Source organism: Phallusia mammillata, chromosome 8 (assembly GCF_965637545.1).
Source record: "Phallusia mammillata chromosome 8, kaPhaMamm4.hap1.1, whole genome shotgun sequence".
In the NCBI taxonomy this organism is placed as follows: domain Eukaryota; kingdom Metazoa; phylum Chordata; class Ascidiacea; order Phlebobranchia; family Ascidiidae; genus Phallusia; species Phallusia mammillata.
Window position 1 is genome coordinate 13,079,737 of NC_137259.1, and position 27,831 is coordinate 13,107,567.

Sequence of the window (27,831 nt, forward strand, 5' to 3'; positions counted from 1 at the left end):
TGATTTGTCGCAGCACGATAGGGGAATTTTTCTCGTTGTAAATGGATTGTGAGGTAATAGTGAGACTAAAGTTGTGATTTCTGTTTCAACTTCGGAAAATTTCAGCGAATCCCAAGTATTGCATTCCATTGGGTTCGTTGGTGAAATGAAGAGAATTAGAGTTCTTGTTCAGAAAACCCAATAGACCGAGGTGGTATTGAAACCAGCAACAGAAGGGCCAAAACCACTTTGCAATTTTCACAATATTGGATTCATGGGGGAGTCGCTCTGAAGTAACTGGTTTTTTTCTCCATAGACTACAATGTAATTGAATAGCTGTTGTTTTGCGCTTCACCTCACTGCATGGATTAAAGTTGCATCCGGAAACATACATCGCGTGTGAACGACTGTGCGATGGTCACGGTCATGACTTGCACATCTCACCGTTAAATACACCCGGCCGTACTCTTTTGGGTGGTTTTAGTATAGATGTACTAGACTGGTGGCCATTGATGGCGCAAATCCATAAATTTTTAACGTATATTTTGAGGAATTTTAACCTAAGTTTTACTGACTTATTTAGAGTCAAGATAAATATTAAATTAAAGAAAATAAATTTTAAAGGCATTTTTCGCAACGTATCTGGAAACACACCCACCCGAAACTGAAAGCAAATACATGAGCTCGTTGTGGCTAAGTAAACAGCCTTTACTGCGAACTGGGTCAATGATATTTGTTTTAAAAGGATTGTTACATAATTCATTATGATCGCTTTTTTATTGCTCATATTCTAGGTAGCCTATTAGCAGAGCCCATATATGTTAATATAGTTGCGTGTTCTTCTAGCTGCGATCAAAGCAATTCGTATACCAAATAATAAAAATACAAGTTGTTCACAGTTATTTGTAATGCTTCTTCGAGTGTCTGTCAAATCATCTCTGGTATGTCAGGATCTTTGTTTAACTAAAAATGCATTCTTTATTTTTTTTTGATTAATATAAAGCAAATGTTACAACACAATATTTTCATAGTTTTAAAAATGCAGCAAATTTAAAAAGTCTTTACAAGAAAGTTTACTTTACAAATGCATGCCCATCTGTACTAAAAAAATGTCTTCTCAACCATTGTTTTAGAGTATTTATTTTGTTTAGGCATAATTCAACTAGTCTTGTTTTTGCTTAGACATACAATACTGCACGTTCAGAGGTCCAATTTTTAAAATGTTTTGAATGCAACAAAGAAGTTTGTCAAAAAGGCGGGAAGTCGTAAATGACCTTTTAATGATATCATCTTCATCTTTACGTGTCGAGAACCATGCACTTTTTGTGCTGACTAAGTGTTGAAGTTGTATGCAGATTTTTAGCTAGCGAAACCCTTCAAATTTAAATTTAAAATTTTGGATGCAAATTTACTTTCGAAAGCATAGAAAGTAATAAACTAGTTCACTTTAAAGATGAGTGGTCCCGTTAAGAACATTGATGGGGAACAGAAAATGTATGACATTTTTTGTGAATTCCTGTTTCATTAATCACGCGGCCCAATGTCAAAAAACCAGCCATTCTCCTAGAATCTTTAGTCAACATATTTACGGAATGACTAACTGATTTTGCCCACACAGATGGCTGATTATATTATAACCTTACCCTATTTGTTGTGTTGTAATAAATTCTTTGGCGTAAACAGCAAATATGCTTGTAAAGTACAATAAATAGAAGCCAGATGTTGTTTTATTAAACACACTTGACAGGATCTGGCGTGATTTGGGAATAACGTAAAAATGCCTTAGCAACACTCACCAAATTTGGTGTATAGGTTACCAGACCAGTTTGGTTATATGGCATTTTGATACCCTCAAGCGCAACTAAAATTACATGTAGTGTATGTACAAACTCCATATGGGACAAATATTTAATTTAAAATGTTCAAAAAACAAATATGCACCTTCTTTTTTTCTAAGGTAACTTCAAATGTTGCCTAGTAACGGTAATATGACATGGCTTTATAGGAAACCTATCAGTTGCGCCAACAAGGCATCAAGATAAACCGACAAATATTAAATCGTTACCACGAAACTGGGAACAGTTGGTTGTTTGTTGTAAAAACACAGCAATTAACAACACTCAGTTAAGAAAACAAACGGCTTTTAACATGTTTTAAGAAACACCAAATGTGGAGAAATATTTTTGTGTATGACGTCAAACACAGACCTTGAAAAAAAATGCTGATATAGGTGTTTCCCCTTTCTAGTAAATGAGCATGCTTACGACTTAGCCGTCTTCGATAAAAAAATGTCTTGTGTTTTTACAGACTGGACTATATATGAGCGATTAAACATGGTGGAGCAACTAGCAAAGACGAAAGTATGGAAGCCATATCGGAATATTTTCAGCTTCAAGGTAAACGTAATGTTAAAAAACCGCTGTATTTGCGTTTAAGCGTTGTTGGATAAGGAATATTAAAACTAGAATGTTCATAGACATTGAATTTTGTTTATGCTTTAAAGTGAGTGTCGTGATTGTTCATTGTTATCACAATTATTTGCAATAAAAGTTAACATTTTTTTGCTGTGGTAAATGACTAAAGATATGTTACCACTAGCAAAACAAAGCACTTAAACTAAATTTTGCAAGGCATGGCTTACTAAAAGTGTAAGTTATATGTGTTTTTCAGTTTTTTAAACATCATGAATGTGTGGATAATTTTTGCGAACTGCCTCATCATTCAAATTTCAACATGTGTGTCATTTTCTATTGAATGTAAAGGAATGTGCCATTCCAAAAATCATAAGAGTGATGTGAAAAAACCATTCATCTGTAGTGCAAAAGGTACAGTTTGTATGAACTTTAATTGTTGTAAAATGAAAGCCATTTACTGTTCAGTGAAACCAATTTGTTTGGATACTTGTCGGGCTTATAAAACTAAACTTAACAAAATTTACAAATTATGTTGTGAAATTCTCACTTTAATGTAACCTGTTTTTTTTATATCAAGCTATTGACCACATGATTTGGGGAAATGGACAGACAATACCTGCTGAATTACCAAAGTCCATTCGAGCTACTTGGTCAACTGCATCAAAAAATTCTGCTTCCATACACCTTTTCGTTAAGTGGAAAATGACTGGTAGGAAATTTTAATAACTGAAATGTTTGTCAAGTTTGTTTAAATTGGTTTCAATCAATGTCAAAAGGGGATACAAGAAGTGTTTAAATTTGTGACTCTAACTCAGGGGTTGGCAACCCCCGGCACACATGCCAAGGTTAGCATGCAGAGTGTTTTTTCATGTCACCCCCACCGATTTGCATGTATATATTGAAATACTAATTTACCGTGTTGCACTGCTTGCTTTCAGTTTTATTATCATGACATTATCATAAAATCCAGCCTACATGCACAAAACACTCTGCTTTCTGCTTACTACCAAGATCACCTTGCACAAGCCACTATTTCCCACAAAAATGTTCCTATAATGCAACCTATAAAGTTGCCAACCCCTGCTCTAACTACATGTATCATTAATTTTCAATGCATATTAATAATATCACATATTTGTAGGAGCACAGTTTCAAGATGAGCAAACAAGTTTCCTGTTGCTGTTGATAAGAGCTCGTGCTTATGAAAGAAAATTTCGAGTGGACATAAGAAAAAATCACAACTACTTAGGAAAGTCTGTTAACACTAAGGTACCATAAATACTTTTCTTTTTTCTATTCTGTATTATTATGGGTAAATGTGTGACAATTATATTTATTTCAGAACATTCAGTTTTCATTTGAGTTCTGTGAACGTGATTATGCAAGTTATATTCAACCGGCTATGACATATTATTGGAACTTCATGTCAATACCTGTATATGAACAGTCAGACAAAAACCAATTAAGAACTTCTGTGGCTGTGCCTGGATTAGTTGATGGTAAATGATAGAAAAATACTAAGATAGCTTGGCCTGAATGTCCAGCCAAAGCCTAAAGAAAAATGCTTATCTTAGTCTTTATTACATAATGCCACAAAGTTTAGCAGCATCTTGTTATTATTACAAAACATCTTAATTTAGTAGTGTAAAAAATGAGTGTATATTACATTTTAGGTCTAATACAAAAAAAATTTGCTATTTTGTTAAAATCCAATTACCAATGTAATGCAAACAAGTGTTATAATGATTGTCAAAAAAACCCAGATTATTTGCAACTAATCTTTGGTTTTAGGTTTCATGTTGCAATGTTTTTTTTCTAAAATAAGTTTGCCGTGTAAGTTATTGGTTTAAATAAAATTTAATTTCAAGAATACATTTCCTTCCCAGAAAAGTTGCAGAAAGAAACAGAGCAATTGGCATTAAAGTTTGATTTTCTGTTTCAGATGATTATGAGTATGATGACATACCTGATAAACCTAGGAAAGCTCTTCCAGACCAGGCAAAAAAGTCCAATAAAAAAACAGTAACTGTTGTAAAAACAGATGACGAAGATTATAATGAAGAAGTTGGGAGTGGAAATAAAAGACCATCATTATATAGTACTGTACATGAAACCAGTGATATTGTCCGCTGATATGTGATCAGATACGAAAAGTTTTATTTTTTTGTTTAGAGACCATAAGCACATCTTTTGGCAGTAAAATCATTTTGAAGGGGCATGAAAGAAGGAAGAAGAAAGCGTTTGATCATGGTGGGTATAAAATTTATTCATTTGTTGAACTTGGTCTATAGATTACATGACTGGGATGTGTTTTAATCTGATTTCAAAGCTGGGGGCTAGTGTACTTTACTTACTTACTATTAGTCAAACATATCACATATTTTGCTGGGTACTTTTTTTTCTATTTTGCTGTACATTGGTAGCATTTAAGTTTGAAATGTTGAAGATGAATTACCTCATAAACAAAACATCGTTATTTGCAACACGTTGTGTGGTTGGTGAACAATTAATTTTTTTTACAAATTTTGAGAAATTTGTCAAATTAGACCTTGTTCTGTAAAGAACTGGTTACTGGTCACACTGAAACAATTTTAATTGACTACCATCACTCAGAGGGAATGTATCTTATTATTACCTGACATATCTGTGACTGACATCTAATTATGATGCGATGTAAACTGGTAGTAAGTTTTTATGTACCCAACATTTATCATTTTATTACAACCTGCTTATACCATTCTGTGGTGATAAAAGTTTGCTGACTTGCAGATTATGGTCTTTGCCCAGGAATGTCACACAGGCTTGACAGAACAACCAACTATTAGTTATTGTTTAATGAATTGAAATACATCTCTTACCTGGTGTCTCAAAGAATACTAAGATAACTTTTGTTTTGACTCAAAATCTAACTTATGTAAATATTGCATGATGCTAGATTCTTGCACAATTGCCATGCTGCTAAAACAACTTAATTATTTGCATCACAAATGACCATGCTTGGCTACAAATGACCAGGAGTCTTTCCTATGTTGTGGGTAAAGCCTAAAAGAAAGTTAGAATTGTATCATTTTGATCAGAACTATTTTTATTTCCATTAACATTTTGGCCAACAGACATTTCTTGTAATTTAAGGTTTGATATGTGCAGTTGCCCACTGGCTTATAGTTTTTGGAATTTTTCTTCAAGTAGCTATTGCTCTTGGTAAGATCATTGTTTGTGATTCGTATTTTTTATTTGTGAAAGTAATATGCTTTGCTGATGTGACATGTTTAAAATTGTGCCCAAATTGTCAACTTGATCTCTTGCTATTTCCTTTTGCCACCTGCTTTCTACCCAACATTTACTTTAAACAAATATGCATGCAAACCTTTTTACACAACACATTACTTAGCAAAGTTATGGGTAAGTCTTCTTTCTAACCTATTTTTAATTTTCCAACTTATTTATATGTTTGCATAATAAATGTAAATTACCAGACGTCAGTTTATCCTAGGGTTGGGACCCCAAATCTGGATCCCTGGATTCAAGGTTTTCCTGATCCAATCCCGGGATAACAGCAAATATAGTCTAAGGACTAGAGCCTTGCTTTAACATCTGAATGGGGTTCATATTATGTGGGATTTTCCAATTTAGTCGCAAAATCCCAACCCCAGCTTATACCACTGGATCTGATAAGTTTGTAAAACTAAGCCCTAATGGATCAGAGGTTGTTTGCTAAAACCTCAATACAAATTAATTTCTTTACAATTTTTTATCACTGTTAAATAATCTAAAGTAGCTCTCTTGTTGGAATCTGACTTAACCATACACCAATGGCAATAAAAAATATTTGTAGATTTATTTTCATGACTTTTTTGTTGCAGTTTAGTGATATATAGTGTTTGGAAACAACCTAATTTTTGTTTAGAAAACAGCAATGTGTTTATTTATAAAACTGCAAAAAATGGATTGTGTAGAAGAACTTCACTTTGCATGAACAACCTGATGCATAAACTCAGTTTACTAATGCCAATTGGAAATTTATTTGTTTTTTAAGCTTATCTATGCTATCTTCACTTTCACCTGCTTGTCAGTCTTATGTGAGATTTGTGTTGATGTTGTACTTTTCATTTGAATGCTGTCTACTTTATTTATAATTTATTGTTTTTCAGTTGGTCGACTTGGTTGGACCAAACAAGTTAAAGTTTACAAAGGTATTATTTTAAAATGGACTTCCAATTAACTGTTTCTTATGTGTTGACAACAAATGAAAATTTATACAAACCACCACAACAATAAAAAGCAGGAAAATCATTTAAACTGTTAAAAATCATCAAATAAATGTTATGCTCTGTAAACAGTGTAGTGTTTGTGTTGGCAACATTGACATTACCCATGTACCTGTTTTCTGTGCTACAGTGCCAATAGCAACAGTTTAAAACACTAAAATAGATAAGTGGACCTGTCTGTTTTGTTTGACAACCAGAAGTGACTAGGTATTAAATTCCTAGGTTGGCAAATTAATAAATTGATTTATTTTCTGTTACCACACGTCTATATTTTGCACTGTCTGTAATTTTTACTGCTATATGATTGAAAAAAATCATTTTAATTTTTATTTTTTACAACAATAGTGAATGATTAATAGTAACATAATTTAAAGTGTGTTTGAAAAATTAATAGTTAAATTTTTTAATAGGGATGTGTAATATACACTATTATTCATTTACTTCGCGAAAGTCCACAACAGCGTTTTAGTAATTTATATCTAAAAAATCGTTTGTTTACTTTCAGAAAATTCAATAGGATCTGAAGACACCTGGTTGCCATAAACTGAGAAATTATTTTTTATTGTCAATGAAACACTTCTACATATGCTGTTTTATTGTTCACATATTGTTTTAATGCAGTATTATGTGTTTTGTTGCAGTAATTGTTAAAATTAAGTAGACATCAAGTGTTTTTGAAATACTTTTCTTTATGTTTTCCTATGTCTCATCAGCTAATCTAAACTTTTATGAAAGTGACTTATAAAAACAATATTATTAAAACGTCCAAATAAATGTATCAAAGTTGCTGTGTAAAAGGTAATCAGTAACAACAGAGTATAAGGTTTGCAAGTGAACAAATCTAAAATGTAACGATGTAGTTTAAATCTCTTGTACTTTTAATTTATTTGTTGTATGTCTTGTATTATGTGAAGAAATCTTAGTCATTGTATTGTTCATTGATAATTTGTTTAAAAATAAACAAATCACATCTGAATAATTTGGTAATTGTTCATAGACATTCTAATAGAGGATTTTGCGCAAAGGGATTTCATGTATATACATCTGATATCCGTTGAAACATGTAAAAGTTGACAATGATCACATTCCCTTATTTGATTTGAATCCTAGCATGATTTCACAATTCCAAAAGGGAAAACAGAACTTTATTTTATTTCTTCCACTTGCCTTACCACTTGTGGAAAAATACTTGTCAGGAACAGGGTAAAATGTTGATTGGCTGACAAGAATGTAACTGGATATCCATTCTATCTGACTATGTGATACCTGATATTAGTGAAAGCAAACTGGTTGTAAGAAAAGGGAAGGTTCGCTGTCTGGGTGGAAGGATTTAGTTGTTGTGGTAAAGGTAAATGTCAGGATTTTGTAACTTCAAGATTGCTCGTTCATAGAATGACAGATGTTACTAATACACATAATTTTATAGATGAAATTCATCACTGTTGGATTGGTATGGATTTATGCACTATTTGTTTGTGCATATTCAAAGGAAGAGATTGTTTTCACTTGTAATGCTAACTGTGGGGAAGAAACAGATGATTCTATTCAATTTTCTTGCACCGAAACTCATTATGATGATAGTAAGTTGCTTATTAAGATATGTATATGTGATATGGCCATTTGCATTTTAAAGTACCACATTTAATACCTAAGTTTGATGTTTATTACTTAACACAACTTGAATATGTAAAAAATATACATGTAAATATTATTTAGCATGTTCTCAGGGGTGTGGAACTTTTTTACTGTTGGGCCAAATACATATTACCATAAATAGGTCGTCGGACACAAGGTGATTTTACTAATGCTTGAGTTAACAAGTAAAATACAATTACATTATGGTTGCATTATTGTCTTGTCACAAAAAATAGAACCGGGCGCATTGATCTTCACAAAAATATTGAATAATCGGACTTTTCCATTTCGATCTCTGTGGGCCTCACAACCTTTAAATCGGTGGAATGCACTTGGCCTGCAGGTTGCACACCCCTGTCGGAGACCCTTGAGTTTTTTTCCTTTTGCAAATGTGTTAAACTGCATAGAAATGTATTGCTTTTTTACAACTAAATACATATTTACATTTTTTTAAACACTAATTGCCTATTTAAGATTTAATTCAAATGTATTCTATTTTTAAGTTGGCTGTGAAGATGAACAAAACAGCACATCTGTTTCTGCCCCGGCACCTCGACATGTTAATACATCATTGTACTTGTTTGGTGATGGGAATGAAATCAAAAGACTTGCATTTAATGTCACTTGGTACCAAGAAAGTAAATATATGTCAATTTTATGGTTTGTTTGTTTTTTGTTTTTGTAATACTGAACTCTCTTTTATGCAGGTTATAAAGTGATGCAATTTACTAAAGGTTATGCTATTCGCTTCACCCAAGGTGGTGGTGTTGCTGAAACAAAAAAGTTATTTTTTTCTAAAAAGTGGAGTAAAGCAGAAAATGTTAAATATGCTAATAAGGTGTGTTTTGTTTTGTTTCATATTTATCCTCATTAGACAGGTTACAATGAGTTTTGTTTGGTTAAGCCCATCAATTCAACTAACATCACAAAATGTTTTGGATTATTTAAGTTTGTATGCTTTTTTGTTTTCAATATTCGTCAATTTGGGGTTAGGTTAAAAAAAATGTAGGATAGGTTTTGCCATCAAGTATCTAAGGTTTATTTTTACAGCTAGCATTGTGTTTAAAAAGCCACAAAAAATATCTTGACAATTTCAATGTTCAACCACTTTGCACAGCAAAAACAGTGTTTTCACATCTAAGCTATTTTTGTTGTTTCCAAAGACCTTTTGTTTTAATTATCGTTGCTATGGGATGAATGAAAGCGTTTCTCCAGATGAATTGTATAGAATTCAAGTTTCTGGTTTGCCAGAAGCATGCTCGGACTTCACTTCAACTGATGAGTCAATTGCAACACCAGGTTTATTTCATTATATCTTATATTTTTCTTTCACAATAAAACATGTGGAATTTTAATACTGCATGTATTAAAAAAACAGCAGTTTAAACATAAGTATGCACTGCAGAACTGGGCAGAAGTAAACATAAACAACAGACTGATACTGAAAACTTTGACATGTCTAGTCACCTATCGTTTTTTATGTGTAGATATATATATTTCACCTAAGTATCGGCATCATCTGTATCTAAAAACAACAAACAGCCGTTTGGCTTGTTTTCATTCTGTTATTGTATGTGACTGTGGTCTCCATCTCTTGCACTGAGTCTTTGGTGAATCGTGATTAATATACTACACACAGTTTAAATATAAACAAGTATTTTATTGACAAATTTGTAAATGTGGCTTAGTGATAATGCAATTTCACAGTGAAGCATAATAATATACCAACATCGTAGAAGTTAGACATATCACCATTTCCTGCACATTTTAGTTTGGCAAACATTTAATATGTCATGTTTTTTGACAAGCACATAAAACAATCAAACGTTAGACCTGTTTAATTAGATTGTGATGAGAGTCCTGCAAAGGAATCTAAAAATTGTATTGATGAAAACTTCTCATTAACAACTTCCCCTGAAGGTAAGTTGACCTTATTAAATGTTTTTGGTTTATGAAAAAAATGTGTCATATGCTTCATCATTTTAAATTTATTAAATTGCTTGCAAATGTATGTTAAATAAGTTTGCTTGTGTGGTGGTTTTTAGCCTTAATTTTTTTTTTTTGTAATTTATTAAACATCTTTACTATTTTAGCAACTACTTCTACCTCACCAAAAGTACATGCACCCAATCATTTAATTCGAAATGGGTTCATAATTGGAAGTTTGTCTGCTATCATTCTTGTACTTCTTGTGATTTTACTTTACAAAATATTGATTCAAAATCGTGAGTTGAATTGTTATGAAAACATGACATAAAACTGTAAATGAATTTATATATTGGATTTTTTTTTAGGACAAGTAAAGCTTGTCAGAGTTCTTGTAATCGCTGACCTCAGAAACAATACATCTAATGATCAAGTCCAAAATCTGTGTTGTCACCTAAATCAATTTTGTTGTGTGGTGAGCTGTTTGTGGTCAAGGAATGATATTGAAGCAGAAAACTCAACTTGGATTGTGGATAACATAAACACTGCAAATTGCCTGATCTTTTTTGCTCCAACCCAAAGGTATGTTCACAACATTCATGAATTTGTAAACTGATTCTCCCCTTTGATTTGGCCTCCAATATTTTACGTGGAAGTGGCGACAATTGGTGCAGTTTGTGTTTTTGCTAATTCATGTACAAGGTTTAATACAAGATTTATACAAGGGTCTACAAATACTGAATTAAATGTGTTCATGTATAGACACATTTTTGTTGTGGTTTCTATTTTGCAGAAGTACACAGATAAGACCCAGAAACAAAATGTAGGACTTTAGAGAAACCTTTTTTTGTTGGTATAGTTATAGTATTTCGTGTAAGTTTGTTTGTTATCACAGAGTGATTTGGCCATTTCAGTTCTTTTTTCTCATTTCCATTGTATTGGAGTTTGCACATAGGAGAGTTTAGCTTTGTGTAGTGAAGGTATAGCTCAGCACAATTCAAAATGTGCTATTTTTCAAATTTAGCACAAGCTAATTTAGATGCTTTTTATGAACTCTAAACTTTGTGTCATGCCAAATAAGTTAACAAATACTTTATGCTTGAGGCACCTGCTACGACAAAATTGAAAACTTTGTTTGGTTTTGCTTTTCAGCAATGAAACAACTCAGCTATTAAATTCATATGACGAAGCCATTTGGAGGACACGACTGGTAATTCATGAGACAAAGCAGTTTGGAGTATACATTTCAGAAGAGGACAGAGCAATGCTACCTAAGTTTATTGAAACACAAAACATTTATGAAGTGTCAAATTTTATGACAGAGTCAAAGAATATAATTTCAAATGTAAATGTGTAAAAAGATGAAATATTTTCACAGGAATTTATTACAAAGTCTGTTTGAATTATTTTATGGTAAACTTCAAAAAATGTCAAAACCCACATTTTTGTACATGTTGTAAAGTTTTTTTTTAGTCTACTTTTTGTCTATTGCATGCTTGTGTGTAGATCATACTAAATGTGACATTTTTTATTTTAGCCTTACTGATGTGTTAGTGTATATAGATCACTGTTTCTCGAATCAGTTATTTCATGTAAAGGATCATATCATACAGATTAATTTTTGGTTATTTTGGGGCACATCTGGCCAACTTGCAGGGCACTATGTTTTAGAACCTCTGGTATCGATTTTCATAGTTATTACAACAGGAAAAAACAACTGTTTTAAAACTTGTATTGCACATTATCGAAAATAGACTAAACATACAACAACTGTGTTGCTAGTTATCAACAGGAACGTTTATCAGAGTAGGAAAACATTTTTCACTGCTACAAACATGTACCTACAAATTCACACATGTGTCATTCACAAAACAGTGGAAATACTTTCATCAGGCCCAATCTCTGTTGTTTCTAGAAGTGGTATAGAAGCTGATTGCTGTGTAGATTTAGGTTCTTTGTGTTTTTTACTTCCTGAGCGGCGAAGTCCTGATAATAAATCCATGATTTCTGAATCTGAGTTTTTGCCTTTGTGTTTTGCTTTTTCGGCTTTGCTTTTTTTGTGAGAAGTAGATGGACTGTCTGCAACACCATCTGAAAAAAATCATCAAAAAATAAATTCAAGCTTGTAAAAAAAACATTTTGGTATTCATCTTTGGTATGACAAACATTTAATTAAAATAGTAAGAATAGACATACAAATTACTTCCTAAAAAGCAAAAGGTTCTTCGCGTATACAAAATTGGGTAGACAACTACCATGTTATGAAGTTGCCTGGAATTCTTTTTGAAGGGGGTAAATAAATACTGAAAAAATACCAATGACAACAAAAAAACTTTTTCCTACTTTTTGAGCTTTGTCCATCAACATCAATACTTTTTGATGTTGGTAATTTCACAGTGGGGTCATCAGTGGCTGGGTCATCTATTGATAATTGCTTTAGAGATGGCAAACTTGCTGAAGTCAGTGCAGAACCATCCACTGAATTTCCTGAAGTATTTCGATTTCTGGACTGAAAACAATTTAGATAATTAGAACACAAAAACATTTCGCTTTAATAATCAATATTCAATAACTGCTTGCACTGCACAGTACACTAAGCCAATGTTGCTCAGCCATTTATTTAATTTTTTTAAACCAACTTTGCACATATTTTAGGCAAATGGTTTGCGAAAATATAAAAGTGTCAAACCAATACATGATAAGCTGCAGACAGTGCATGTTGTATAAGGTCTCATTAGTGCAGCTGGTGATTGGCTGTATGAGCTGATGTTGCCATCTTATGACACTCCAGTTTGTTGAAAGTAACAGACTGAAAAGCCATGCGTGTGGTAAGGTGGCTACATTAGCTCACATGGCCAATCATTGCAATGATGAGACCTTATAAGTTAAAACAGTGTGCACTGTCTGCAGTTAATGAAAAATAATTAGGTTTGAACAAAACATAAAATATACAATACCTGTTCATTGTTGTCATCATCAAAAGAGGACATGGATGGCAACCATTTCTTTCCGGTTTTATCGTTTGAATTTGTCCATTTGTTTCCCTTTTCACCTGCACAAATTACACATACATTCAGCTTTAAAAAACACAGAACTTCATTTGCTTATTCATCTTTGTAAAGGTTTATATTTTTTAACTGTAACATATTAGGTATTGAAAGTATACAACCAGATAGATTATGTTTCAAATGAAATGTATGCTGAACAACAAATAAAAGTGAAATTCTTTTTGTATGAATAGTGGATTATTGCACCTTAGACTGCCTCAATAAACAGCTATTTAGCTTGGAGCAACACAGTCATTAGAAATGAGCTATATCATATATTTGTTTATTTCGACATCTTGTGCTACTTTTTCTGCCTGTCTGTCAAATTGTGATTACACACATGTAAATTTTTACCTGCTGTACTTGGTGATGGGACATTTTTCTTTAGTTTTGTCTTTAGAAGCTTGGACGGTGAAATGGAAGAATGTTTGTCAGTTTTGCTACTGAGAAATAGAAACAAATGTTATGTCCAGTGCTGCAATCACATAAAATGTGCATGCTTTGATTGTAAGTTGCTAAACTAACCTTGTATTGTCATCAACATCTTGTGTAGGTGGAGCTGTGTTACCATGAAGCTTGTGATTGTGGGGAAGACCTGAGTAAAATAAGATGATTGTGACATATTTTCAGACAATGCAATAATTATATAACTTTGTTTCATCGCGCTTTTTTCTTTCCAACGGCTATGTTGCATAACACTAACTTCATTACAACTTGTTTTATTATGAAAAACATTTTTTGTTTGTACTATCATACATTATTTGTCAGCTCACTGCTAAGTGTTGTGTGGCTGAATACATCGAATTCGCTCTCTACTTTTTTGACCAAACATTCCAAACCCATTTTCAAAAACTTCCCGTTTTTCAGTTTATGGGCTGTAGCTTAAGCTATATATATTTTGATAAAGTTAAGAGTTTCCATCGTAAAATTGTAACTTACTTTCTTGTTGCAAACTTTCTGTGACATCACCCGACACCTCTTCACTTCGGTGTCTCCATCTGTGATGTCGTATCGACGAAGCAGTGACAGCAAACCGTGATATTCCACTATTGGAACGAACCATCATTGGTGTAAGCTCTACTGAGACACCAAGAGATTCATCTTCAATGGATGTTCCACCTTCTTGATACACCGAGTTCAATATTGCATTACATAATAGTAAAACCTACACATGAAACAAAATCATTTAATTGCTGGTTAAAGTGAGTTTAAAATCTATTACAAAACTGCTTAAGAGATGGCAAATATGCTGAAGTTTTTTGGTGAGTATTGTACAACAGATGAAAAGTCACAAATATGTCAAAGATACGTCAATGTTTTTCAAATTTAAAAAGTTTTAAGTTTTTTTTATTTGGTTAAGCAAAAAGATAACAGCTACACTTTACACAATGTAAGGTATAAAAGTGATATACTCCTGATTGCTAATGTCATGTGTATGACACACAGTTGTCATGCAATTTTAAGCCAGAAAAGTTTTGACAAGAAATGATGCAAATTCAAAACTAACTTGTGTGTTTAATTCATATTCTGCTCTCTTCAGAATCATCTCTACAGCTTTTATTCCCTTGGCTTTGCAGTGATTATACAGAGCAAAATATATGCAGCGAACCAGCGTTAGAATAAAGTTCGTGTCAAGTTGAATTCGCCTACATTTCTTCGAACTGAAAATAAAATTAATTGCAATAATAAAATGTTTTAAACTTAAGGTACATTGAATGTTTCATCCATTTTCTTCTCTGGATATAAAATGTTTTGCTGTATTGTACACATATTGTTGAGTCGTGCTTGTTTAAGAGAGGGCAAAAATTGCTTTAATGTTTTAAGACTAGTAGTTCAACAATGTTGGGGCGCAATGATTCTACTTTGATTTTTACTTACATGTCGGCACTTTCATATGCTTGCTCCCATGGAAATCCCTGTGTTGCAAGTTGTATGCTTATCATACAAAGCTGCTGTAAGGACACTTTGGAAATGACTGACAGGTGATCACAGTAGGAAATCAAAATCGTATTTAAAACCTAAACACAAGGGACAAAACATCACTTGCGCGTTTAAAAAACAGTAGATGTGACTGAAATGTGAACTAACCTTGCACCGATTTGAAGGTAAAATAGCTTCATATGTAGTTGGTGTTGGAAGCTCCACATAGGTAGTGTCTGTGTTTGACATTGTTATTGTATGCTCGGAAAAAGGATACTGCAAGCAAACAAATAAACATTGATCAGGAGACCCTACTTTGTTATAAAGTAGAACAATATTGACAAAAAAAGTAGGATCTTACAGTCATTGGATCGTGATAAATAGATGGTTTAGCAAGGTTTGGAATTTCCATGCAATTTCCAGGGCTATCAGAAGATGATTCAATATTTCCATTTTCATCGCATATTAAATTGTATATAGCCAACAAGTAGGTCTCAAATGAAGCTTTGCTCTCAGAGGCAAGCTCTTGCCTTGAAAAGCATGCTAATAAGTATCCGTTGATCATGGCAGGCAGAAATCCCAGTGCATAGAATTTAAGATCTTGGTTTCTGCAAAAGCAAAAAAGTACATACTTTATGCTGTATAAAATAAACAATGTATACAGATACAACAAGGAAACATACTGGTTAATGTTGGATTTTTAAGCTTTTGTGGCGGTATACATTTGTGGCGATATATATTTAAGGATGGAACAAGACATAAATTTCGTAGATAAAAAAAGTGGTACATTTGCAATAAAACGTAGAACAGTAAAAGATAGTTCAAATAATTTCACTAAAAACAAATTATCATATTTGTAGTGAAGTGATTTTCTTATTATCTGATTATCTGCACCCGTATGTAGTTTACCCATCATACAATATTCTGGTTGCCTAAACGACTTTCCATGGTTTGACAATGTAGGTAAACAAACAGCCTGTGAATCCTCGTATAATATGCTGCATTTAATGTTCAAAACAATTTCATTTTTTTTTCATTCCTAAAGAAGTATTTCAGATAAAAGTTTTGCACAAACCATGTCTATATTTAAAACATTAATAAAAATATCTTACCCCCTTCTGTAGAAATCAAACAGTTGATGACATGATGATTGAACTAAATTTAATACTGCAGGTGTTGTGATGTTTGCTGCAAGGTGTTTGAAAGCAGTCAGCACTTCCATCTTTTCTTTAAGTGACTGTGCATACTTTGGAAGAGAAGACTCTGGCAGGCTTTTGTATTCTGACAGCCATTCTTTTACTATTTGTTCGTATTTGGCAATATTTGAAAAGTTTGTCATTATTTTGGAATCTGCAATAAAAGCACAACCAATTTTGGCAAACACAGCAAATGATGGAATGTACAGAATAAAACAACTATTTACAAAATGTTATGACTCTTTGATTATTTTATCCATGTAGTAATAAAACTAATATACATATAAATAAACTATAATATATTGGTTCTGAACTTCTCATAAGCTACTTGTATGTTTTACATGATGTTTTTAAATGTCAGTGTTTTGTAATACAATCCGAATTAAATACAAAAATACCTAATTCGAATAATTCTCAGGTGTGACTTTCTTTCAGCAAGCGTTTTGTGTTTATCAATGGTCAGAAAACAAAATGATGAAACTAAAACTATTTCTAACAACGAGTTTTGCACCTAACTACACAACATTGTTTTCATAAACGCAAACAATTTAGGAAACAGGGTTATACATTAATCAGTGAAAAGTTTACCAGTAACCACCTGAATAAAATAAACATAAAAAGTTGCCGAAAAGCAATAAACAAAGTCGTCACGGTTGACATACAGCCTAAACATAGATATCTTAATATTTTGTGCTATCTGAAAATTTACAAGTAATACTAATTGTTGCATATGTTGACTGGTGATGATGGATGTTTTGTTCCAGTAAAACACATATTCTTATTTCTTCTACAAAAAAGATACATTAAAACTGTTTAAAAATGGGCATAGTAGTGGAATTGGCTGCTTTGGCATAAACATTGCCATACAGCCCGTCGTTGTATTAACGTATCCGTCTGTTAAAACTTTTATTGCATGATACCAAAAAACAAAACTTGCTCTTTTTTCGCAAAAAAATTCCCAGCGTAGCATTTCTCCCCACTTGACCGAAACTGTTTGCAGATGTTGCGTCATAACGTTCGTGTCACGTGAGTTTAAAGGCCTGTGGGCTTTCAGAGTTTGTCGATTGTAAACAAGGTACCGAAGGTGGTCTCGATCAAAACAGGTGAGCCGGGTTTCGTGTCGACCGGCAAACATGTGCTGAATCTGCTAATATAATACAGCGAAGCATTGTACGGCTTGTTTTTTACTGCGTGAAAAGGAATTCGCTGATCTTTTCGGGGGAGATTGTATTACAAAACTTTATGACAGAGTACCTCGTCAGGAAACCGTGATTTTGCCGGAAGAAACTGTCCAAAGTAATGTTTTTCCACTGATCTTAATGTTGTCAAAATTCTGTACTGTTTTTTTTGTCATAAAACAACTGAGTTACTTTCATTAAAACAAGTTGCCTTCAGTCATTTATTTGTTTTTTACAGTGTTTACTGTTTAAGATGTAATCTGTCAATATTACAGCCAATAAAACAAGTTAAATTTTATGCATGCAGTAATGGTTATTGTTGTTTTTATTTTTTTAAGCCCCCCCTTCTTTTACATCATTTCATGCATGTATCAGTTGTGATGTTGTGTTTATTCAAATGTGCTGCACCCTCTTTGTTGAGTTAAGGTTAGTGTAAAATTCTTAGTTTGCTTCATATGTAAAATGTTTGATGTATGTTTCCAATGCCATTCTACAACTGCTTTTTAATGAACTAAAACCTTGAATCAGGGCTGGGCCACCTTTGTTACTGTAGGGCCAATTATAAATGTCAAAATTGGATCGCGGGCCGCACCTGTGTATAACACAAAGTGATTTTGCTCGGTTTCTTACCAAATATGCTTAACTACAAGTATAATTCGTATTTGATTCTAGCCACATTTTGCCAGGTTGCAGAAAACTAGCATCAGGTGCATTAATCAGCTCAATAATATGTACTAATTGGACTCGTTTGCCAGTACTTTTGAAATTCATGCGTCTCTGCGGGCCGCACAACCTTTAATGAAGGGTTACCATTCTGCATTTATTGTTTATCACAGAAAACACCTTATCAGTTTATATCGTGCTGCTAGAAACTCACACCCTATAATTTAAACAAGTATATAATTTTCATCAAGAAAAATGGTTTAGATTGTTATGGTATATATATTGTTTCAGACATGTTCTTTCCAAAGTCTTTCAATCTAATGGCTTGTAATAGCAACCTAAACTGCTCAGATCATGGAACATGTGAAGATGGTGTTTGTGTTTGCCAAGTTCAATTTTCAGGTATCTATACAAAATTTAAAACTGTTGTGTTATTTGCATTTATTCACTTTTTATCATTTTAGTCTTTTCTTAGACAAATATATCACACATATTTTTTACACAGGTTACACATGCAAGGATGCAAATGTAGGCTATATAGCAGCTTTCAGCAGCATATTTTCAACAGTGGTGTTGATTAGCATTGTTCAGTTGGTAAGTTATGATTAATGACTTATAATAACACGAAACTCTATTCTCACCACTTGCATCATGATTTTGCAACTGTCTGGCTGGCGAAATGGCTATTGTCCTATTACGCCATGCTTCAAGGGGCAAGGGTCCAATATCTATTTCTGTTACTTTTTAAAATTTATATGATTGTAATAGGTTTTTATCTAATAAGGTCATCAATAATAAAATCTGTTATCAATTCTATTGTTGGATATTTCAATAACTTACATCTGAAAAAAAAAATTGAAACAAACAACTAAAAAACTATTGTACTTCTCTTTCTTTTCCAACTTTTCTGTTGTGAAATCTCTTGAGACATGTTTCACTCAAATCTCTATTGATCAACTAAAAATGCTAGTTAAGATTTTGTATGTGACACTAGTAAAAGTTATATTTTTTGTAGGTGATATGCATTTATTCAGAGTACAAAAAATTGAAACATCCAAATGTTTTATCTGCATTTCGCGTCACCACACAGAAGCTTCTGCATGGTGTGGTTATTATTGCTTCTCTCACAAGAGTTCTGTATTTTTCCCTTCAGGTACTGTAGTCAAATACTCATTTAAACATAAAAGTGTTTGATGATGTATATTTAATCATTAATTAAGTATCATATAGAGGCGTTGTCTCATATAGTTAGTAGGTAGTTAATACCTAACCTATGTTATCTCAATTACTAAATAATTGTTGTTTAATTGCCAGGGAGTGATTCCAGATCAGTGGCTCATTCCCATTGAAAGTGCGTATCATCCTTTTCTAATCACTGGTTTATCTCTGGTTGCCTGTTATTGGAGTGAGGTATGTTTTTATCATAACTGTTTTTGTGTAAAAAATAAATCATGATGATAGTTTTGTAAAAATACTAAATTAAATTGTAAATATCTCCACTTGACAAGCCAATCACTTACAACTGCAGTTGTATGTCTTAATTGTTTGTCTCGAAGTAGACTAAGTTGACCTACTGGTGTTTTGTGGCATAACATTACTTTAAGCTGGTTAGGCTGGTATTAGTGACACAAGCCTAAATAAGTGAAAATTGATTACTGCCTGACATCACCAGGCCTGACCCACTTGTGAGTAAAACTTAGTCACCCTTACCTTTCAAAATAAACAGCAATCTGCTGATGTCAGTTACCAGGAAACCAATAAAATGAAACAGGCGTAGATATAGGCCCAAAAGCCAGAACAAACTAATCTGAAATATAATGATAAATATATAGAGAACCCTAAAATTATATTTAATCAAAAAGGGACAAATGAAAATAACAGTTTCAGACAAAAAAAGCACTATTATACATAAAATATCTCATTGATGTAGTTATTGTGTTTTGTTGCTTCAATCTTACACAGTGTTTTGTCTTTTAGGCCTTTTTTATTGAAACAGCAAGTGTTGATGCTTCACGACGTGCCCAGTTTCTTTCTAAATCACTTGCAGCATTTTCTATATTCAACATTATTCTTTACATTCTTTTAATTGCCCAGTTTGTTGTCACCGGTGTTGGCTGTTGCAATTCTGGAAGCGAAGGTGAGGTTGTGTGTGCTTCTCATCTTAAACATGTGTCAAAACTTTTTAATTGCATTGACATGACTGTTATATATTTCATCGGCTTTTGAAGAATAATCTTACAATGATGTATTAGAAATTATAGGTTTTCTAATTTTTGTAAGTAACTTTTTGCTATAATGCTTAATAAAACTTTTTTGTATGTTCTTACCATACCAAAAATGTATTGTTAGGTTTCCATTTTAACCAGTTTGCTTTTGTTAAAATTGACAGAGCTGTGGATAAATGGAGCATTTCAGGCCTCATTTGCAATTCTCTTATTCGTTGTTTATGTGATCTTTCTTGCAATTGGAGTGGAAATATTTTTTAAGGTAGAAAAACTAGTATATATATGTGATTAGGAGTAGAGTAAGAACATTATCACACTGCTTATAATTGCATATATTTGCTTGCATAATAAATTGAGGGCAATTTCCTGTCTATGCCATTGAAAGCCAGGTGGATGTAAATAATTGATATGCCCCACCTAAGGGTGAGTTGATAGTTCAAACGAAAGTCCCTATTGTTTCTATTGAACCTATTTTACACCTTTTCAATACCAAGTGTTTTTTGTCAACAGAAATTATTGGATTAAATATTTGCCTATGAGTAAATTGTTTGCTTTCAAAGTTTACATATATTCACAAAATCAAACACGGGAAGTGCCAAACCCATTTGTGATTGTTTTAGATGGTTTTCTTTTGAAATATTTTCCAATTTAAATGAGTGAATATATCTGACATGTATGAACTTGTTTTAGGTCCGTGGGGCTTTTACGCTGGGCAACAGTAATATCCAATCAAGTAGTAGCAACTGCCAAGAGACTGTCAACAAGTCTGAAGTCTTCAAATCTAGAATTGCACTTATCTTTCAGGTAAAATACTTCCACAGCTACAAAGTATTTTTTTTTTTTTTTTTAAATCAGGTACTGACATTGTTTGGCCTGTGAGCCAAATGGATAATTCAGTTAAGCAAAGTTGACTTACACAAATCACGAAATGCTGTTGTTAGTGGAAACATGTCAAGCTGTTTACAATTTAGTGCACTGTATTAACTAAAAACAATTCACTTTTTATTTCAACTTCAAAAACTGACATTGACAATTTTACAGTAAACTGTTTTTCAAAACGCCATTAGTTTGTGTATTTTATGGCCCACCATTGATATTTGATAGATGAATAGAAATGCTTTTCTGCCATGGCAAATGAACACAGTATATTTGTACCATGCTTTGAGTTGTGGAAAGTTATTTACTATGACCATCAAAAACTTACTTGTGTTCTTTTTTTGGTCGCTTAGTGTAATGTAAAACATTTATTATTGCCGGTCTGCATTCTTCATGCACTCTTTAAGAAACAACATGGTTTATGTAACAAGTAAAATTGTGCACAAAATGTCATGGCATTCAAAGTGATACTAACAATTTAAGTGTTAATTATCCCAGGCTCTTCTTACCCTACTCACTGTGCTGTGTGTTGTCTTTGATGCTGCCGGAAATTTATGGAAGTATCGTGTTAATTCCAGTACCAGAAGTACACACGAAATCATTTACAGGTTGGTTTTGCTATAAGTATCCAAATAAATTGATATAAGTCAATAATTTGGCTTTATGGTAAAATTCTTAGGTTTTCTATAGATTGTGCTGGCTGTAAAATGTAAAATTCTGTTGTAGGCAATTTAGAATGTCAACCTGTCTAGTGGGAACACAGAAAAGTGTTCTCACATCACCATGATGCATTGTTAATCGACAATACCATCTGTCATAACTCTGTAATGAGGTCGCTTAGTCATTTTTATGACCCAACGTTTTCTGCCCTAAGGCTATAGTTTGTAATGGTAATTGTTACATAATCCTTAAATTTTGTGATTTCCTTTACTATAAAAACATACTGGTTTAAATTATTTCTCATTTTGTTTCAAACCAATTATTTATTCATTTTTTTGCTGTCTTATTGTTATTTGGTAAGACCAGAGACCTATTGAGCTGTAAATGGCTTTTGCCTGTAAGATTGCCGACGCTTTCTGACAATATTATCTATGCTCATTTTCCACAAAATAGTCATACCTACAGCTATACAAAAAACTAAATCATATTTTGAATTCAGATAGCCGACAATTTCAGCACACTCAAATCAGTTTGTGTTTTCTCATTACAAATCACTGTGCATATTGATTTTGCCCCCAAAACTATCAGCTATAACATGTCAATGATCGTAACTGAAATTGTCTGTTAAGCATCTATGTTCCAGGATGATTTCCTTATCAGTAGATATTTAATCTTTAGTTGATTTGTTTGTTTTTATTGATAGTTGGTGGTCAAAAGTATGACTAAATGCATTTTGCTCATTCGATTTTACATATCTTTTTATTTTTTTTATTTTTTTCAAATTGGTGGCTATAATTTGAATTAACTAATCACTTTTTGTTTGATTGGAATATTTCAAATTACTTTTATTGATTAACAGGATAGCTGAGGTGGGTGCAGTTTTGTGGTTTCCCTGTGTATTATGGAACACTGCGGAGCCTGAAGCTTTATGGTTTTTGAATCCACGCTGTTTACTGAAACTCACAACAGATGCAGGTAAATGTTTCTTTGCTATTTTGCATATACATCAGTTACTGTCAAACTGTTTAAGCATGTGGCGCATTTAGAAACTACATTTTCTTTCCATGGTACACTTTGCAACTTTATGTGGTGGGTAAGGTTGTTTTTGCACACAAGCATTCCATCACCAAGTCCTGAAACACCAGAGAATGTATTCACTTTAAAGTACAAATTTTTCATAGTACACTTGGAAATCTCTCACGGCGCACTAGTATGCCACAGTCGAGTTTAAGAATCACTGCTATACATGCTAATTAAATATCATATCCTATATCAGTGGTTCTTAACCGGTGTTCGATCGAACCCCAGGGGTTCGATGAAGGTCTTTTTGAAGTACAATACAAATACTCGTTTTTGTCAAACTTTAGGGCAGGGGTGGGGAACCTACTTAGCACTGCGGGCCGCATGAATTGCACAACATTTTCGGTCGGGCCAAACATTTTGTTAAATTCCGTGTTATAATATTATAATACAGGTTTATCACTTATTTCGACTAAAAATAAGAGTTTGTCCATTCTTTCTTGAATACCCTAGATCCATTATATCGATCTGTCTTTTTTTCCAAGAACATATTTAAAATACCAATATAAGGATCCACGCTAACAGCTCTAAACGCAATTTAAAAAAATACACCACATGGCAAATGATTTATTACTGCAAGGAGAGGCAATCGAGTGACTGTTACGTCACGAATAAAGCAAGTGGTTGAATGTGTAGCAATTTTTAGAAGTTTGGCGTCATAATGTGGATGGGGAGATTACCAGAAGTGTCGAAGTCATTTCAAGGACATATTTGTACATAAAAAATTTATTGTTTTTTTATACTATGTTGTATACTGTACCTATACTAAAATATGCTGTATACTAAAATTATGTTGTATACTAAAATTGTGACGGGGGCCACATTAAAAAGGCAAGCGGGCCACATGCGGCCCGCGGGCCGCAGGTTCCCCACCCCTGCTTTAGGGTCTATAGTTGCTAAAAACGGCAATTTGTATTTGCTCAATATTAAAACACTGGAAGGTTAAACTTATGTAGGGGTGTTTTAAACTGCTCTAAACAGTTTTTGTGGTACTAAAAAGAGTATTACCAGCCTAATAACCATATATATGTGTCAGACTTTTTGTACGCCTATTGTGTGCCAACAATGCGAACAAAACAGGTACCACAAGCATCACAATATAGATTGTGACATCATAAACACTTAAGACTGATCTCCTTGCTGTGTAGCTCAATCTATGCACCGAGCTAGAAATGAATCTGGGCTTTTTGGGCGCTATTAGATGGTAAATACATGATATAAACCAAGTATTTTAAAACAAAAATAAGCAGGTAAATGGCGGCTGTTGATAAAATAAGAATCTGCGACGCGGCCGTCCTAGCAAAATGGTTGTGCACCCCTGCACTAAGGTTTTCTTTTTTTGACGTAACAAAGAACATTGTTCGCGTTGTTCGTAAGCAGAAAAACAACGAAATTTTGTTGGCAGCAAAAACTTATTACTTCATCTTTTTTATGTTAGTGTACAGATGCTAAAAATACAATGCTTCATTTTGGTAAAAACTAAAAATTGCTGGAATTAAAGCAATCCTGAAACAAGTTGCTTGTGTTATGATGTCTGAATTTAACAAAATGACAAACAGTAACTGTTGCCACTATGTTTAAACAAAAACTAATTATGACCCACCAAACAAAATGGGTTAAAAACCTAGGATGTAACTTGGGGTTTGACCAAAGGCTGAAGAATATCGTAGGGGTTCGGCCTTAATAAAAAGGTTAAGAACCACTGTCCTATATGATTCGAAACACAGAAAATGAAAATCAAATTGGTTTTAACTATAGTATACCAGACATCAACGTAAACAGTCACTTAACCAAGAATGAAATTTGTGCATTTATTGCAAGTTCAGTTATTCTTAGTTACAAGTGTTTGTTTGTTTATATAGGCGAGCGTTTGTTGTCATCCCCATCAAGAAGAACAAACAAGTCCTATCAGACTTTTGTAGAGGAAGAATCAGACCTTGTACAGGAAGTCACTGGCCCTGGTGAGAATGAATTTTTCAACTACGCGTTTTTTTGCAAAATACTGTACTTTAAACAGCAGAAATTAAAGCAAAACATTGATTTTGTTTTGAAGGAGAATGCTGGATTTGTTATGACCCAGAAAGAACAGATGCTGGTGAATTTATTAGACCTTGTCTATGCAAAGGTAAAATAAGTATGGTTACTAGCTGTAAGAAAAAGACACTTAAAAGTTTTTTCCTTAAACATAAATGTGGTTCATCTAGAATAAAATAAGATGCTGGCAATTTATTTATGCCAACAATAGTTTTGAAGAAACAATTTAACATAATAATTGCTTTTTTAACAACTAAACAGTTTTGGCAAACTCTTTCACGTAAAGATTCGCAGAACATAGCGATTATCTTTAACGATTGTTAAATTGTGCTTGAAACTAAAAGCTAGGTTTGAACTAAATAGTGCAAATGTTTATCAAGTGTGTTAATTTTCGCTATGCATTGGTTGTTGAAACCGTTTTCACTGGATTTCTGCCATCAACTCACAGGCGGAATGGCCCAGGTTCATCATGAATGTTTGAAGAAGTGGCTTGTTCAGCATCCCAATGTGGAAGATGCTTGTTGCAAAGTCTGCAAGCACCGGTGAGTCAATTAAAGATAGGTTCTTTATTTTATTATTTTGAAAGCAAACCTGCCAAATAAATGTTTTTCAATGATTTTTTTGGTTTGTGTAGATATACCATCGAGCAGAAACGAATGAGATTTGGTGCATTGATTCTTAGTTCCAAGCGGGCTTCGTCCCTCATCATACCAGCTATTGTTGTGGCTGTAGTCGCTCCCTGTTCATCTGTCCTTGTGTTTCTGCTCTGCGATTACCTGGAAACCCCAGTAAAGGTTCTTGTACTTGGGGCCACAGTCTTGGCTGAGCTAATCGCTTTCAAGTAAGTGCCCGGTTTTTCATTTTTATTTGAAGCAAAACCTGTTTTAGTCAAAAGGGATCATGATGATCACTGTAATGTTGCAAAAGAATTTTTATGTCAAATTTTGTACCTAAATTGTGTAATATAAGGTTAGCTTTTTGAAGCAATGGAAAAATCGAATTCATATCATGTATTTTTTGTTGTCGAACTTCAACTTCAATTTTAGTTAAACGTACTCAATATGACAAACCATTTTTATTATTATCTTGCAATTTATTTCCTGTTGTGGTTGCTCCGGATTTTTACACTTGATTCTGTTCCAAATTTGTGACAGACGTTTTTGTTTAGGATCTTGGGCGTGAATTTTACCAAACTTTACCAAATCACTCGTCTCTCAGCACTTCGCATTCTTAACTATCATCACTCTAAGACCGACATCAAGAACAACGAACACACAGTTGTCGACGTCCAATATGACGTCATAGAGGGTGATGACACGCCCGCTCGTGACGCAATAGTTGACCCGGGACTGCGAGTCATGTGACAAACGCTTAAAGTACAATCGTTGACATTTTAATTTATGTGTTAACAATGCAAATTGTGTAGAATTTATGTGTGAAAAGTGATTATTTTGCGTTTATAGATTTTGTATAACGGCCCCGAATTTGGCGAAAACCTCTACTTTGAAGTTTTCTAAACCGTAGCACACACGCCAGTTTTATTTTTCAGTTTATACACCAGCATTAAAAATGAAAGAGCTGTTTACTAACAATTTAATCACCTCTGTAGTAGCAATTTAAATGTTTTAAAAAAATGCTTTTATACACACTTTTGTAGTTTTCTTAATAGCCTCTAAATGGCATTTTAGAGGCAACTAAGTCGTGTCTGCATTTTCATAATGCACCGACATGAGCTTGAACATACGTAGTGTGACATAGACCACCGCACTTTTTTCTGTGGTCACCGTAACTACCCACTACACATTTACTAATCCCAGTATTGTTGACGGTTTTAATTCTGTACCTCATGTGCACTTTTCTACCATTCCTGTAGCAAATTAGCAATCCCGCTGCTGAATTGTTTATATTTCTCAGGTAAAAATAACTTTATTGGGAAAACATCAGAACCTGACTTGAGATTTTAACCTCTTGACCTTTGAACTTCTGTACACATAATGACACACCATGAGTGGTCACCTGTGAGGGACACAAAATAACTGCACTGTTTCTTCTTGTCCTGGCGAAAACCTGTTCTCTGTTTCTGACATTGTTCTATAGGCCCTATAGTATAGGGCTTTTGTATTTGCTTTTTGTCGGTTTTTGAAACTGTGCACTAAATCATGAGTAAATATGCACGCAATTGCCTGAAAATCTATGCCCATGATTCGAAATCAAAATCAACATGAAGGGTAAAAATGTTGAATTCCTACAATCACTCTTTTTGGTCTTTTGAAAAACAATTTAACTGCCGCATACAACGCTATAAGTTTCCTTTTGATAACCTATCTTTAACATTCAATAGTATTTTGTCGGAATAAAGTCATTTCATAAATTTTGTTTAAATTCACGTTTTAACGATTCCATTGTTTAACACAGTACATGAAAAATGCAATTGTTGTCGCAGTGACTGCCCTCTTCTGTGATCGTGTAATGTACAGTATAATAATATGCGCTTGCATATATATTTTCTCCCTGTCGCACTACCAATGCAAAACTAACATGTCATCTTTTGTGAGTTAATTTATGTGCATTTTTACACACAAAAATATTAAACTTAATCAAATCATGATATCCGAAAGGTGCGATGTTTAGTCTGATCCAAAATTTTAAGTTTTACTGCTTTCAGAGAAAAATGTAGTTAAAAGCAGTCAAAGATGCATTTTTGTTGTATTTTGTGATGGATTCAGTTTC

At 33.3% G+C, this 27,831-nt stretch overlaps 4 protein-coding genes across 9 annotated transcripts; 3 read left to right on the forward strand and 1 right to left on the reverse strand.

Moving 5' to 3' along the window:
* Window positions 1-1,952: 1,952 nt before the first annotated feature.
* On the forward strand, window positions 1,953-7,640 carry LOC145205462 (uncharacterized). Of its 4 annotated transcripts, XM_080078185.1 has the most exons (10): window positions 1,954-2,375; window positions 2,650-2,804; window positions 2,971-3,102; window positions 3,535-3,662; window positions 3,736-3,892; window positions 4,336-4,491; window positions 4,566-4,643; window positions 5,526-5,594; window positions 6,545-6,586; window positions 7,167-7,640. In XM_080078185.1, the coding sequence occupies exons 2-10, from the start codon at window positions 2,663-2,665 to the stop codon at window positions 7,202-7,204; spliced, it is 942 nt and encodes a 313-aa protein (XP_079934311.1). In that variant the 5' UTR covers window positions 1,954-2,375; window positions 2,650-2,662; the 3' UTR covers window positions 7,205-7,640. The 4 variants fall into 4 exon arrangements, with proteins under 4 accessions (XP_079934313.1, XP_079934315.1, XP_079934311.1 ...); XM_080078187.1 differs by lacking the exon at window positions 2,650-2,804 and having other exon boundaries at window positions 1,953-2,375; XM_080078186.1 differs by lacking the exon at window positions 5,526-5,594.
* A 194-nt stretch (window positions 7,641-7,834) lies between these two features.
* On the forward strand, window positions 7,835-11,908 carry LOC145203840 (uncharacterized). The gene is made up of 9 exons (XM_080076164.1): window positions 7,835-8,009; window positions 8,088-8,241; window positions 8,800-8,934; window positions 9,004-9,134; window positions 9,460-9,595; window positions 10,142-10,216; window positions 10,390-10,521; window positions 10,591-10,804; window positions 11,375-11,908. The coding sequence occupies exons 2-9, from the start codon at window positions 8,088-8,090 to the stop codon at window positions 11,577-11,579; spliced, it is 1,182 nt and encodes a 393-aa protein (XP_079932290.1). The 5' UTR covers window positions 7,835-8,009; the 3' UTR covers window positions 11,580-11,908.
* A 29-nt stretch (window positions 11,909-11,937) lies between these two features.
* On the reverse strand, window positions 11,938-16,959 carry LOC145203838 (hyccin-like). Of its 2 annotated transcripts, none has more exons than XM_080076161.1 (12): window positions 16,784-16,959; window positions 16,302-16,539; window positions 15,551-15,797; window positions 15,358-15,465; window positions 15,148-15,287; window positions 14,777-14,930; window positions 14,209-14,434; window positions 13,795-13,864; window positions 13,624-13,709; window positions 13,180-13,274; window positions 12,566-12,731; window positions 11,938-12,313 (listed from the first exon to the last, which is right to left on the reverse strand). In XM_080076161.1, exons 2-12 carry the CDS (start codon window positions 16,526-16,528, stop codon window positions 12,087-12,089), a joined length of 1,746 nt encoding a protein of 581 aa, XP_079932287.1. In that variant the 5' UTR covers window positions 16,529-16,539; window positions 16,784-16,959; the 3' UTR covers window positions 11,938-12,086. The 2 variants fall into 2 exon arrangements, with proteins under 2 accessions (XP_079932287.1, XP_079932286.1); XM_080076160.1 differs by having other exon boundaries at window positions 13,624-13,712; window positions 16,784-16,957.
* A 416-nt stretch (window positions 16,960-17,375) lies between these two features.
* Window positions 17,376-27,711, forward strand: LOC145203839 (uncharacterized). Of its 2 annotated transcripts, XM_080076162.1 has the most exons (16): window positions 17,378-17,681; window positions 17,902-17,989; window positions 18,518-18,628; window positions 18,732-18,820; window positions 19,242-19,379; window positions 19,541-19,636; window positions 20,204-20,363; window positions 20,616-20,713; window positions 21,142-21,255; window positions 21,826-21,935; window positions 22,847-22,962; window positions 24,930-25,028; window positions 25,121-25,192; window positions 25,550-25,643; window positions 25,736-25,942; window positions 26,270-27,711. In XM_080076162.1, the coding sequence occupies exons 3-16, from the start codon at window positions 18,520-18,522 to the stop codon at window positions 26,463-26,465; spliced, it is 1,698 nt and encodes a 565-aa protein (XP_079932288.1). In that variant the 5' UTR covers window positions 17,378-17,681; window positions 17,902-17,989; window positions 18,518-18,519; the 3' UTR covers window positions 26,466-27,711. The 2 variants fall into 2 exon arrangements, with proteins under 2 accessions (XP_079932289.1, XP_079932288.1); XM_080076163.1 differs by lacking the exon at window positions 17,902-17,989 and having other exon boundaries at window positions 17,376-17,681.
* Window positions 27,712-27,831: the final 120 nt, after the last annotated feature.

What these genes read in the sequence shown, in the direction of transcription:
- LOC145203840 (XM_080076164.1), top strand. Translation starts at nt 8,088, where the DNA reads ATGAAATTCATCACTGTTGGATTGGTATGGATTTATGCACTATTTGTT. An exon ending in ATTAACAACTTCCCCTGAAG is followed by an intron (nt 10,217 to 10,389) that starts GTAAGTTGACCT and finishes TTACTATTTTAG; the next exon opens with CAACTACTTCTACCTCACCA. An exon ending in CAAAATATTGATTCAAAATC is followed by an intron (nt 10,522 to 10,590) that starts GTGAGTTGAATT and finishes ATTTTTTTTTAG; the next exon opens with GACAAGTAAAGCTTGTCAGA.
- LOC145205462 (XM_080078185.1), top strand. Translation starts at nt 2,663, where the DNA reads ATGAATGTGTGGATAATTTTTGCGAACTGCCTCATCATTCAAATTTCA. An exon ending in CGTTAAGTGGAAAATGACTG is followed by an intron (nt 3,103 to 3,534) that starts GTAGGAAATTTT and finishes ACATATTTGTAG; the next exon opens with GAGCACAGTTTCAAGATGAG. An exon ending in GAAAGTCTGTTAACACTAAG is followed by an intron (nt 3,663 to 3,735) that starts GTACCATAAATA and finishes TATTTATTTCAG; the next exon opens with AACATTCAGTTTTCATTTGA.
- LOC145203838 (XM_080076160.1), bottom strand. Translation starts at nt 16,528, where the DNA reads ATGACAAACTTTTCAAATATTGCCAAATACGAACAAATAGTAAAAGAA. An exon ending in AATATGAATTAAACACACAA is followed by an intron (nt 14,435 to 14,776) that starts GTTAGTTTTGAA and finishes TTTCATGTGTAG; the next exon opens with GTTTTACTATTATGTAATGC. An exon ending in CCCATCACCAAGTACAGCAG is followed by an intron (nt 13,275 to 13,623) that starts GTAAAAATTTAC and finishes TAATTTGTGCAG; the next exon opens with GTGAAAAGGGAAACAAATGG.
- LOC145203839 (XM_080076163.1), top strand. Translation starts at nt 18,520, where the DNA reads ATGTTCTTTCCAAAGTCTTTCAATCTAATGGCTTGTAATAGCAACCTA. An exon ending in TGATTAGCATTGTTCAGTTG is followed by an intron (nt 18,821 to 19,241) that starts GTAAGTTATGAT and finishes TATTTTTTGTAG; the next exon opens with GTGATATGCATTTATTCAGA. An exon ending in GAGTGGAAATATTTTTTAAG is followed by an intron (nt 20,714 to 21,141) that starts GTAGAAAAACTA and finishes AACTTGTTTTAG; the next exon opens with GTCCGTGGGGCTTTTACGCT.